At 40.3% G+C, this 13,589-nt stretch overlaps 1 protein-coding gene across 1 annotated transcript in view; it reads right to left on the minus strand.

Moving 5' to 3' along the window:
* SREK1IP1 (SREK1 interacting protein 1) overlaps window positions 1–13,589 on the minus strand; it is a 108,542-nt gene that overhangs the window by 69,179 nt on the left and 25,774 nt on the right. Inside the window, exon 3 of the mRNA XM_089653455.1 lies at window positions 12,550–12,696. Coding sequence (XP_089509581.1) covers window positions 12,550–12,696 — 147 coding nt within the window. The remainder of the gene's footprint in view (window positions 1–12,549; window positions 12,697–13,589) is intronic.

Consider the following 13,589-nt stretch of genomic DNA (forward strand, 5'->3'; position numbering starts at 1 on the left):
GACTGGGTGGGAATAGAACTGCCCTATCAGATGCCTGGTCCCTAGCATAGAATGAAAGTAGTGATAGTAGTAGAGAACCCTGTGAAGAAATATTTACATCAGTTCCCTCTAATGGTAACAGCAACTTCATCCCACCAACCATAAAGCAAACAGAGGGTGCACCTGCCTAGTGCATTATCTTCAGATATCTTTTATTCATAAAATCCAATAATAGGTGATATACTCACAAACCAACATAACTAAAAGCTTGTCTGAATGGGTGGAGCTTCAGACCCTTGGTACATCACATCCCACATAGAAACAATATAGGTCCGACAGGCTAACATGTTTCGAGGATCAAGCCATCTTCCTCAGAGCCCTGATGATTTTATTAATAAAAGTTATCTGAAGATAATGCACCAGGCTAGTGTACCCTCTGTGCACTTTATGGTTGCAGTTTGTTTAGATAACCCTGGTCTCCAGAGGGCTGCAAAGCATGACAGTCTGTACAAGCCAGGATGGGAATGCAGAGATAAGAGCTTGCAACATCTAAGAACCATTTTCAAGTGCAGGAGATAGTTTATGTGTTGGTATCTCACATCCCATCAACCCTAAGAAAGTAAATGGAAATAGAATCTGCAAGACAGCGTTTGGATAATAAAATACAGTTAAGGCAGAAGTGAACACAGACTTGCAAGTGTACACTATTTTCTATTTTAGAGAGGTGGCACAAAATATACATAACAAGTTGGTTTCAAGCCCCAGATCCAATCGCTGACAAAATCATGTAGACTTCACCTCCACAACCATGCCTTAATTTACATATCCGATCTTCTCTCTAAATATCACCCAAACCGTACACTCCGCTCCTCGCAAGACCTCCTACTCTCTAGCTCCCTTATCTCCTCCTCCCATGCTTGTCTCCAAGACTTCTCCAGGGCGTCACCCATCCTCTGGAACTCCATACCCCAATCTATCAGACTATCACCTACTCTACTTACCTTTAGGCGATCATTAAAAACCTATCTCTACAGGGAAGCCTATCCCACCCTCTGCTAATACTGGAATCCTCTACGCTTCCAACCACTCCATCCCCCACAGTTTTACCTAATGTACCACTCACCCCTCTCTCCTAGATTGTAAGCTCCAAGGAGCAGGGCCCTCAATTCCCTCTTGTATTGAACTATATTGTTACTGTATTGTCTCCCACTATAATGTAAAGGGCTGAGCAAACCGTTGGCGCTATATAAATACTGTATAATAATAATAATAATGTATTGTATTTGCAGCCAATCATATGTAGCAATCAGCTGTACAGGACTACACGACAAGCATCCCTGTGGCTGTATGTATGTATGTATGTATGTATGTACAGTGCTCAGCATAAATGAGTAAACCCCTTTTGAAAAGTAAGATTTTCATCAATATCTCAATAAACAATTTTCAAAATTTAGACAAAACTGAGTTTTATAGAACTCATTACATGAAAGTAAGGTTAATATTATAATTTGGATTACAAAATCTTCAGTTTTACTCAAATTAGTTGATGTAAAAATGAATACACCCCACAACAAAAACTACTACATCTAGTATTTTGTTTGCCCTCCATGATTTGTAAGGACAGCACCAAGTCTTCTAGGCATGGAATGAACAAGTTGGCGACATATTGCAACATCGATCTCTTTCCATTCTTCAAGCACAACTTCTTTTAGAGCCTGGATGCTGGATGGAGAGTGATGCTCAACTTGTCTTTTCAGAACTCTCCATACGTGTTCGATTGGGTTCAGATCAGGAGACATACTTGGCCACTGAATTTTTTTCACCCTGTTCTTCTTCAAGCAATAGTGGCCTTAGATGTGTATTTTGGATCATTATGTTGGAAAAGTGCATGACGACCGTGGGCACGGAGTGATGGTAGCATCTTCTTTTTCAATATAGAGCAGTACATCTGTGAATTCATAACACCATCAACGAAATGCAGCTTCCCAACACCAGCAGCACTCATGCAGCCCCACAGAAGAACACTGCCACCACCATGTTTCACTGTAAGCACCATGCATTTTTCTTTGTACTCCTCACCTTTGCGATGCCATACCATTGAAGCCATCAGTTCCAAAAACATTTATCTTGGCCTCATCACTCCAGAGTACAGAGTCCCAGTAGTATTCTTTTTCAGCAAGGGCCCTGGCAAATTCAGGGCGGGTTTTTTGTGCATGGGCTTTAGGAGAGACTTCCTTCGTGGACGACATCCAGCATACATGCCATTCCTCTGCAGTGTCAGCCGTATTGTGTCACAGGAGACAATCACCCCAGCTTGGCTTTCTACTTCTTTAGCTAACTGCAGTGAACTTGCATGGCGAATTTCGTCAATCCTTCTCATCAGAAGATGCTCCTGTCCAGGTATTAACTTCCCTGGATGGTTTGGATGTCTGTGAGATGGTTGCAGTTCCATCTTTGTATCACTTTTGCAACAGTATTCTGACTTATTATTAAAGCTTTGCTGATCTTCTTGTAGCCTTCACTTTCTTATGTAAAGAAATTATTTTCTTTCTCAGGCCTTGTGCTATTTCTCTTCCATGTGGTGCCATTGCTGACAGTATGAAATGGGAAGGGGTTTTCTTTGTTAAGTAATGCCCCTTTATAATCAACTGTCTGCTGGACACCTGTTTAATGAATAATTAGACTCACCTGTAGTTAAATTCTTGTTAATTAGGATTTTGTTGTCTAAAATTTAGCTTTGCTCCTAAGACTTTCTTTGGGGTGTATTCATTTTTATAAGATGGCCTTGAATGAATTTGTTAGGAAAAATATTTTTTCGTGTGTGCAAACTAACAAATCTTGTTTGCAATCAATGGCTTGCATTTGTGGGAGTATTTTGTAGTATAGTGTCCCATAGAAAATGTTGATTTCGAAAGGAAAGGTCTTATGACAAATCTATTGGGGTGTACCCATTTCTGCTGAGCAGTGTGTGTGTGTGTGTGTTATACACACACATAGATATACACACACTGTATAGACACACACATAAATTTATATATATCCACCGTCCTTCAAAAACATGCTTACTGCAGTCAAACACATTTAATGCCTACTGGAGCCATTCTGCAGTGATTTATTCCCATATATATATATATATATATATATATATATATATATATATATATATGGAAATAAATCACTGCAGAATGGCTCCAGTAGGCATTAAACGTGTTTGACTGCAGTAAGCATGTTTTTGAAGGACGGTAGAAGTTGTTCTTTGTCAGGGAGTGCGTATAGGCATGATGATTAGGAGTTTGATTGCTTTAAGTGTGTGTGTGTGTGTGTATGTGTGTGTGTAGGTGTGGGATGGGGTGGTGTGGGGTATTGCAGCAAAAGGAGGATACAGCTTTTGGATTGAGGAGTTAGGGGAAAAAAAAAAAGAAGAAGAAGAAGAGGGCTAACAAGCCTAAATCTCCATTTATGGGGGCATTTATGGGTTGGGGGGGACTGGGCACAGTGTGTTTGTATGTGTCAGAATATGTAAACAACCTACAGTCAGACCATGTACAAATTTACGGTGTTATATTGTCATATTTGTGTGGATCAAATCCTCCATTTCTGCTACATAATCTATGCAGCAAAACTGTATTCTCACATCAGGTGTGTTTGTCGATTTCCAGAGTCTTAGGATCACCAATTTCAAGGTCCTAAGCAAATTGAAGGAAAAATGACTCTTTGCATGCGACATGTCTGTATGGGGAAATGGACCAGATGAATGTAGAGCATGTGGCATGAAATTTTCTCTATATGTTGGTGCATTTGGGACCGGAAAGGGAAAATTCAAGGACTGCGCTCTCCTCCTCCTCCTGGCTTTAACCCTGTTGTTGCCAGAGCTGTTTTTACATTTTTTTTTGCACACGTTTAAAAAAATCATGTTAGGCCTGAAGATTACGCAAAACCCCCAAACATTGTTTTCTGAAATCAGACACCCTAGAGAATAAAATAGTGGTAGTTCCAATTTTTGTCACACAATTTACCAAAAATGTCTAGGAAATGCAAATTTTCAGTTAAAAAAAAAGGGATTTTTAGGGCAAACAAATGCAATAAAATTACCCAGAGACCAGATATATAAAAGATGAGGTTGCACGAAGTAAGTAGATACCCACTATGTCAAACCTTACATTTGTGTGCGCCCGTGAAATGGCGCCAAACTTTAGTATCCTATATTTTCTATAGGCGACACTTCAAAGGCCCCCTATAGGTCATCAGTTTAGCATTACGAAGGAGATCTTGCGCTAGAATTCTCACTCCGGAGTACACGGCGATATGTAACATGTCTATCGCAATCAAAGTTTTTATGTACCTGGAGCCGACACGTGCATTTACGTTCGTATCAGGAGTGGGGAGGGGGGGGGTGTGCTTGTGTGTAACAGCGGCGCAGTCACCAGGTGTGTATGGAAACAAATGGGCATCTCCGCAGCTGCCTGCATGCTTCCACCTGACAGACTGCAGCCACTGGATTGTGTGTAAAAACCCTGCTGTCAGGTCTGTACAAAGTAGGGACCCAGCAGTGGAAGGGTTAAATGGTGCATTGCTTGCTTTGGAGTCTCGAAGCAAACAAATACTAAAACACATTTGTAAAACACATCTTGTGTCTTGAATTATCTGTTTTATATGATCAGCGCTTTAGATGAGCCGAGCATATTACTATGTCTCAATATAACCATTTCCTTCTTGTGACAGGGTCCACATTCAGTTCTATATGTAATAACTATTCTTATAAAAGTTTTATACAGCTGAACCTTTTGTTCTTTACCGAAGATGAGATTTAAATTGTTTTACAAAGTTTACAACAAAATAATAACAGCACCCATTAAATGTGCTTTTATTTCTCCACTTAACCATTCTTTGGATCTACATTTTTACCAAGATTAAAGAAAGTTCACTTCACTAACTAACTATCTTCAGAGGAGATACCAGTATTTGCTTTTTAACTCTGCCTTCCCTTGAAAATACACATGTACTTGCTTTATTCTTGACAAACCATTAACCTATCCTAATGGCTGCTTTTGAAATTTCAGAAATCTTGGATTAAAACATTCCTAGATCCTGCAATAATGTCTACAACATTAGTATACTACGGAGTATACCTCTGTCTCATAACATTTTCGAATGCTCCACACTAAAGAGAATACATGCCAGTGCAACACCCTCCCACAGGCCACTGACATTTGGCAACAGTCTTAGAAATGTATTAATTGTAGCCTCCCTAGCAGTATGATTATGTCTATATTTCTGTGCTCAAAGCGGTACATATTTTGCATGGACATATGTTGTTTTTTTATTGTAGATCTGTCATTTTTAGGAATAACTCACTGAAATCTGTCCGAACAAGAGTCTAGTAAACATCCCGGATATGATAAAATTTTAAACATGAAATCATAAATTATAATTTAATAATCATAAAAAATAATATAATAATAAATTTAATTCAATAATGTAATCAAAAACACTGACATTTGAAATAACGCCAAGCTCGCACATCACTGAGCAAAGTCACAAAATTGTTTTCAGTGTCTGATGACGAATTTCCCCACGAATCATTATCACTCAATTCTGCAAGTGGTTTTAATTTAGGGTCAAATACAGCAAAAAGTTGCAGCGCTTGAGTATATAATACAGGGAATTAACATATATATAGCAGAATTAAAAGGAAAAAGGCATTCATTTTATGACATGCACCAGATCCAACATTCATAAATTAATGTAAACAATGGTCAGGTAAGTAATGAAGATTCATCCAACTAATCAAAGTGCCTATAGTGATAGGGATGTTAAAGTCATAAGTTTTGGGGTGTATCCAAGCAAATCCGTGACTTCCGTGCTAGGAGAATAGCTGTAAAATGCACTAACCAGATAGCGCAAGTAAATGCGCATTGGGAGTATAATGACCCACTCCTGGTCACAGCCAAATGGTCCTCAGCGTAAAGCCCTCAGGAACACCAGTGCACCACTCTTGCCGTCTCCTACCACCAGGGGGAGTGCGCCTCTTTACAGTAACACGAAATAGCCTTATATCCTCTATCGCCAGGATTGGTGTGCTTTCATATCAGGAGATCATCTCAGGGACTCGGTCAATAAGACCCAAAAGAAAGAAATCTTGATAGTGTAGTATTTTTATTCAAAAGGTAAAAGTAAGTAGCACACTTACATGGTAATGTCCAAAAAAGCTGATTCACAGAATCCAAAAAGATGGCCGACAGTCAGATGCATGAACCAAGTGGATAATCAGTGGTATGAGAGGTGTCCTTATCTCTAACGCGTTTCGTGGCAATGGCACATTATCCCTTTGATAATGTGCCATTGCCACGAAACGCGTTAGGGATAAGGACGCCTCTCATACCACTGATTATCCACTTGGTTCATGCATCTGACTGTCGGCCATCTTTTTGGATTCTGTGAATCAGCTTTTTTGGACATTACCATGTAAGTGTGCTACTTACTTTTACCTTTTGAATAAAAATACTACACTATCAAGATTTCTTTCTTTTGGGTCTTATTGACCGAGTCCCTGAGATGATCTCCTGATATGAAAGCACACCAATCCTGGCGATAGAGGATATAAGGCTATTTCGTGTTACTGTAAAGAGGCGCACTCCCCCTGGTGGTAGGAGACGGCAAGAGTGGTGCACTGGTGTTCCTGAGGGCTTTACGCTGAGGACCATTTGGCTGTGACCAGGAGTGGGTCATTATACTCCAATGCGCATTTACTTGCGCTATCTGGTTAGTGCATTTTACAGCTATTCTCCTAGCACGGAAGTCACGGATTTGCTTGGATACACCCCAAAACTTATGACTTTAACATCCCTATCACTATAGGCACTTTGATTAGTTGGATGAATCTTCATTACTTACCTGACCATTGTTTACATTAATTTATGAATGTTGGATCTGGTGCATGTCATAAAATGAATGCCTTTTTCCTTTTAATTCTGCTATATATATATATGTTAATTCCCTGTATTATATACTCAAGCGCTGCAACTTTTTGCTGTATTTGACTTTTGATGAAGAGGGTATACGAGGTTTACCTTTATGCTAGCGGCTTGAATCTGTCAGATCCAGCGCTCGTTCTTTTCCCCATATATTGCATACGTTTTAATTTAATATCGCTGTTCTAAAACCGCTTTTGACCTAAAGGGACGCTTTTTGGATGCCATGGACTTTTCTCAGTTTCCAGGCAGAAAGAACAGTAAAAATGCAGGCAGGGCACAGGACAAAATGTATGTGAAATGGTTTGATACAGTAATGTTTTACTATGTGATTTTAGTGTATTGAGTGAATATCACTTTTTAAAATTTCCCGCCGGTTACGTCCCCATACGTTCTGACACTCGCAGGGAATGGAACCCGGAAGATGGATACCGGCATCAGCTGGAGGAGATGGCCAGGGACGCTGCAGGGGGGACATCGCAGGAGCGAAGCTAAGTGCAGAAGGGATCCCAGAGCAACGCTGCAGGGTATTCCCGAGTGTAGCTCGGGGTTACCACTTGTGGTACTGAAACTTTACCCCGAGCTACACTCGGGAATACCACCAGGGAGGTTAAGTACTATTTACACCTTTGCTATTTATGTTCCCTGCCAGGCAGGACATTCCTTGCAACCAGGGTTGTTGTGGCAGAACGTTCTAGGAGGAACACTATGAACAACTATGCACGGTTCAGCACCTCTAGCAAGGATGAATGAGTGTGCATCGATGCTGTACTACTTGTCATTCTGGTATACCCATTACTCTCATAGCTATAGATAAACGTTTTTAGATGATACCACCATATGTTGCACAAAAATAAACCCCACAGACCGGGATATAGATTGCTACCTTCAGGTAATTGGACATTGATAAAGCTTTTGGATGCCCTCCCCCTCAGGCATACCCCTGTAATCCTACCTCACTGTGTGAGAGCTCAAGATTTTTAGCAAGCAATGTAGAGTAAGAAATGAACAGAAGGGAGGGTGATCCCACTGCTGCAGCCTCTCCCCAATCTGATGACTCTAGTGACAGCGAGCCGGGGATCTTCTCCCAAAACTCGCCGTTACAATTTTTTTTTTTTTTAAAAAGAACACGGCTGTGTGGAGCTCCGCCTGCCCAGTCACGTCATTCATTCAGAGTTCTATGAATGGAAAAACTACAACTAACATCAGCCTTTGTGGCTGACAGCTTGTAGTTTTCAATGAACTACCAGAGCGCTAGTGAGCACTCTAGGTAGTTCTTTGATGGTTCCTGTCATTGTGTAACTGCCTGTCCATACAAAGTACGGATAGGCAGCTTACACTGACAGTCTGCAGGAGCCCTGTAATGCTTTACAGGCTCCTAATAAAAAAAATAATAAATGCACAATTTTTTTATCTGCTTTTTTTTTTAAAAAAGATGAACTTATCCCTTAAGGATTTTACCACTTTCTGTTTGGTAAACCCTAAGGGCTCATGTACACTGCAGCTGATAAACTGACGTTCAGGAGCTTTTCAGCGGGTTTTTTTTTTAGCAGTCTCTGAAATCTCCCTAATGTTTTCCTATGTGACCATGTACACTATGTCGTTTACAGTGGTTTACAGGCAGTTGGGTTTACAGTCGTTTTTTTTGAACGCACCAAACTTGCATTCAGGAGTAGATTATATCAGCGTTTCAAACGCCAAATACTTGTAAACGCGGCTAACTGCGTTTATAAGCGTTTGCGTTTATAAGCGTTTAACTGTTCCATGTCCAGAGGCTGTACAGAGCCTTTTTTCATCATCAGAAATGCACGCAAAGTGTTTTTCATGTATTCAAATGGACCCGGTACACCAGCGCAGTCAGTGCCAGATTTCACGTGACGGAAAAAATGGTGGAACGTGCTGCATTGTGCGCATGATGGGATCCATAGTGAATACAACCAGAACAGACAGGTCATCTCAACACATACTGCTCTCTCTGCTTCTGCTCTCTCTATTCTCTATTTCTCTCAAAATGTCTGTAATAGTTAATTTTTTTATTGTTTTTCAGAGCATTCTGGGCATTTGGGAAGGTCTCCTGAGGTTATCTTTAAAAAACGCTTCTACACGCAAACGCTCATAAACGCGGTATGCAAACGCAAAACAGACTTTTTTTAACGTTTACCAGCAGTCAGTTTCCATCATTCAGAAGGGTTTGCCAAACTTCCCGTGTACATGGAGCCTAAGGGCTCCTTTTAGCAGCTGTGTTAAAATGGTAAGAAGGTTGTGGTACCGTGCTGGAAACAGTGCATTACACAGCAACATTTTTTCTCCAACTTGAATGAAATGTCACAAAGTGATAGTTCATAAAGTTCTATCAGCTGCAGCAAGATAAAAAACAAAAGAAAAACAACACACATTCAATTCTCTGTTTTTCAGCATACACTACTGAAATGAAATGGAGTGAACTGACCTAATAGGAAACAAGGCATTTACCTTGTTTTATGCATAGGGACAGCGGCACGCTAGGATGCCGAATGCAATCTCAATGCACCTGGTGTAAATGAGCCCTTAGTATTCTGGGTGTCCCTTATTATTAGTAAATATTTGTTAGATAAATGACAATATAAACCCAAAACCATTAGTTTCCTTTTAAAGAAATGAACTGATCTTTTATAAACATTCCTGGACTAAAGTCTACTCTGCATTCTCCTAGTAGATTTCCACCTATGATTATAACCACCAAGTTTATGGAAACTACATTATGTGATGTCAATCATAATGTTTAAATCAAAACAGTACAAAAAATGACTAGTAGGCAGAGTTTTTGGTAGAACATTATGTACATTCTGGGTCCACTCCCAAGCTCTGTATAATGTGTGACGTTGGGGTTAGATAGTGTAACTCCAGAGGAAGAATTCAGGAAGATGGCTATGGATGTGCTGGAGCAGTAAGAGTGCAGTCCTGTCATCTCTGGAGGAGACCAAAAAAATGAGAAGTTTGTCAAGTACAAATTGTGGCAAGAACTTCTGGGGACCATACTTCATATCAATAAATTTACTTAAAATGTTGCCAAAATAAAGAAATTAAGCATGTCCATACAGACAGATACATAATACCATTCAGCAATTATTTGCAAGAAAGACTAAGTTTAGACACAAACTAAACAAAAACAACCTAGAAGCAATAACTACACTGAAAGGAAAAGTTATGCAGCACTAACGTCACCTTGATATTCCTTAGGAACAACACAGCAGCTTGAATTTAAAACTCGAAACCTCTTTACAAAAGCTTTCAAAAATAATTATTCTCTCTGCGTTTAGCATAATGCGGCTGAGAACAATTAAACACCTAAATTACAGTTCAGTAAGTGGCACTCCTGATAGCACCCGTACATCTTGTCCTCTCACATGAGGACAAAAGTTTGCAGAATGGGAACAAAACAATGAAGCAGCTGTCACTTCGCTACAATTAACATCAGCAAATCATATTTAATGTCTGCCAGCTGCCCTTTCATGATTTTAGAAGCCTAAACAGCATCTTTTAATAATTCACTCAGTGACCACTTAATTAGCTATACCTATCTGGCAGAGTGCATTGTAAGTAATGATACTCAGATATGCTGTGGGATCAAAAGATGCTTTACAGTCTGTGTCAAATGGCTTTGTGCTTGTGTTGATGGCATCAGTTTTAGATGCTTTTGAGACCTTTCAGAATTCATTGATAAGCACACCTGGCCTACAGTTGACCATCTTTTGACTTGCATTTGACCTGCTTTAAGCAGGTTTTGTAATCTTGACAACACAGACCCTTAAAGCTGAACTTCAGGTATTCATTTTCTTGCATAGTTACATTAGTCTAGTTTTGACCAATGAAAGTGTGTATATTCTATACCTGTGGGACTGCTGTTGAAGTGGATAATCGCTGTAGTTCACTAACACTACAGTCATCAACACATTCTTCCATGTCCCATGCCAAGCAGCTACCCTGCTTGGAACAGACACCAATCACAGAACGCCTTGCATTTTTCCTCACTGAACGCAAGGCATTCTATGGTTGAACTAGGTGGAGATTGTGAGATCATTGTTCTGTCTCTCCACAGTTATACTTTTCTTAGATACATTTAAAGGGCTCTTATAAGATTTATTAAAATAGCCTACAGGTAAAAGTAAAAACTGCATGCGTATAAAATCCCTTTCAAAATCAAACATTACTGGATTAATGGCACAGCGAATGGACCTTCTCTACATGGATTGGTGGACCGTTTACCCACTGCTGTTTATTAATGCCACTGCAGAAACAGTCCTTGGGTGACCATTCTACTCATTCAGTGGCTGTGAACTGAACCATCTTTAGACATAATGTACCAAGCTGATCCAAGCACCTCTGTAGAATGTGATCATCATGACAACTAATCACAGCAACCACATACCACTGTTTACATTGTAGTTATTACAGCTGTAAATACCACCAAAACTGCTACCTGTCTTAAATAAAACACAAACTTCATTTGGGAACAGTGTTGCTAGCATAGTAATTGGGAACAGTGTTGCAAGCATAGTAATTGGGAACAGTGTTGCAAGCATAGTAATTGGGAACAGTGTTGCTTGCATAGTAATTGTCAATCAAACCATTACCGCACTAAAGGCAGATGGTGGAAGCGCCGCACACCGGAACCCAATCGCTATACAGTTCTCTATGATTAAGCCCCATGGCCAGGGAGAAATACGTCAGGAGGGGTGTATTCATGAGGAGTTTAGGCTGAAGCCGTATTTGCACCTCTCTGTATAGTGGCTGGGTTCTGGCATGCAGTGCTTCCACCTTCTGGATGAGCTTGTTTGAATGCTGGCACCCGTTCTGTGCTTTGGACTGCATTGGGAGGCTGCGTAGTGTTTCGAGTGAAGGGCTTTGTATATAGGTCACACATTACAGCACTGAAAACTGAAAATGGCCTGGTAATGAAGGGGTATTACAGGCTAGTTCTGAAGTGGTAACATAACAAAAAATGAATTGCACCCTGAAAAATGCTCTTTAATTTTAACAAAAGACAAAAAAAATTAAGCTCATCTTAGGTCAAAAAACATTTTTCTATTTTGAGCAGTATGTCTCATGCTCCACATTGTATCATGTCCTGAATCCACAGGAAAGTATTTCTTAAAGTCTCTAGTGGGATATATAGAGATTTCATGGAAACGACTAAACTGGTTGCATGTGGAGATGGTCTCAGATATCACACCTGAAAACAGACCAGAAGGGAGAACTTTGCAGCCGTTTACATATGTTGGCAGCACAGTGGCTAAATAGTTAGCACTTCTGCCTGGCAGTACTAGGGTTGTTGGTTCCAATCCCAACCACGGCACCACCTGCCTGGAGTTTGCATGTTCTCCTTGTGCCTGCGTGGGTTTCCTCCGGGTAGTCCGGTTTCCTCCCACACTTCAGACATGCTGGTAGGTGAATTGGCTCCTGTCTAAATTGGCCCTAATATGTATATGTATGAATGTGAGTTAGGGACCTTGAGGGTTAGGGACTGATGTGAATGTACAATATACTGTATATGTAAAACGCTGCGTAAATTGACAGCGCTATATAAGTACCTGTAATAAATAAATATGTAGGATCTTACTTTTCTTATCTGCAGAAAGTGCTGGCTGGGCTGGAATCTCGTCCTCCTCATCAGAGTCCTCACTGCTTGTGCTGCTCACATCTAACACAATATCTCGCTGTGGGTCCACTCTAAGGAAGTTTCTACACTCAAATGTAAGGTGGCCAGCTGAAAGGAAGGAACACATATAATATTATGTAACATACTTGCCTGTGGTTCAAACTATTAAAATTGGTACATAAAGTCAGAATTTCCATAATTATAATCAAAATAACTCAGAGTTCCTACCCACCAAACGATTATTATTAAAATAATGTGCATTTTCTTGTGATCCACCTTCCCACAATGCCTTGAAAAAGTATTCATACCCCTTGAAATTTTCTACATTTTGCCATGTTTCAACCAAAAATGTAAATGTGTTTTATAGGGATTTTATGTGGTAGACCTGCCTCTCTCAACCAGGGTGCCAGCTCCCTGGGGTGACTTCATGTTTCTTCAGGGGTGCCTTGGCAAAATGGCTAAAAATTGCCCAAAACTTGTATACAATCCAGAGGGTGGAATAAGTCTGCCTTTTAGTAACACAATGCCACAGGTTTTCATTGTGAACCATTACGATTTCTAACCGCTGGCATCCTGACAACCAATGACATCATCGGTTGATAAGGAGGATATCAGCTGCCTGCACAGCATCCTAGTTTGACTCTCCCCTACCCCTCAAAGTCAGTGCTGGGGGTCCCATTAGCTCAGTGAGGGAGAAAAACTGATGAGAAGAGAAACACTGGAATACTACTCAGTACCAGTGTGCAAAAGTGTATTACCTCTAATGTTGGGTGTCCTACATGTGTGGATGTTGCTGCATTATATAAATCTATTTGGAATAGTTTTTCACATTTTAGAATGGGGTGCCTCAAGGCTGTCCATAGTTTTAAAGGGTACCTCGGGACTGTCCATAACGTTAAAGGGTGCCTTGACTGAAAAAAGGTTGAGATGTGATAGACCAACACAAAGTGGCACATAATTGTGAAGTGGAAAGAAAGTGATAAAATGGTTTTCAAATTTTT

This window comes from Staurois parvus, unplaced genomic scaffold (assembly GCF_062004578.1).
Source record: "Staurois parvus isolate SC_StPar_1 unplaced genomic scaffold, SC_StPar_1.0 ptg000714l, whole genome shotgun sequence".
NCBI lineage: Eukaryota > Metazoa > Chordata > Amphibia > Anura > Ranidae > Staurois > Staurois parvus.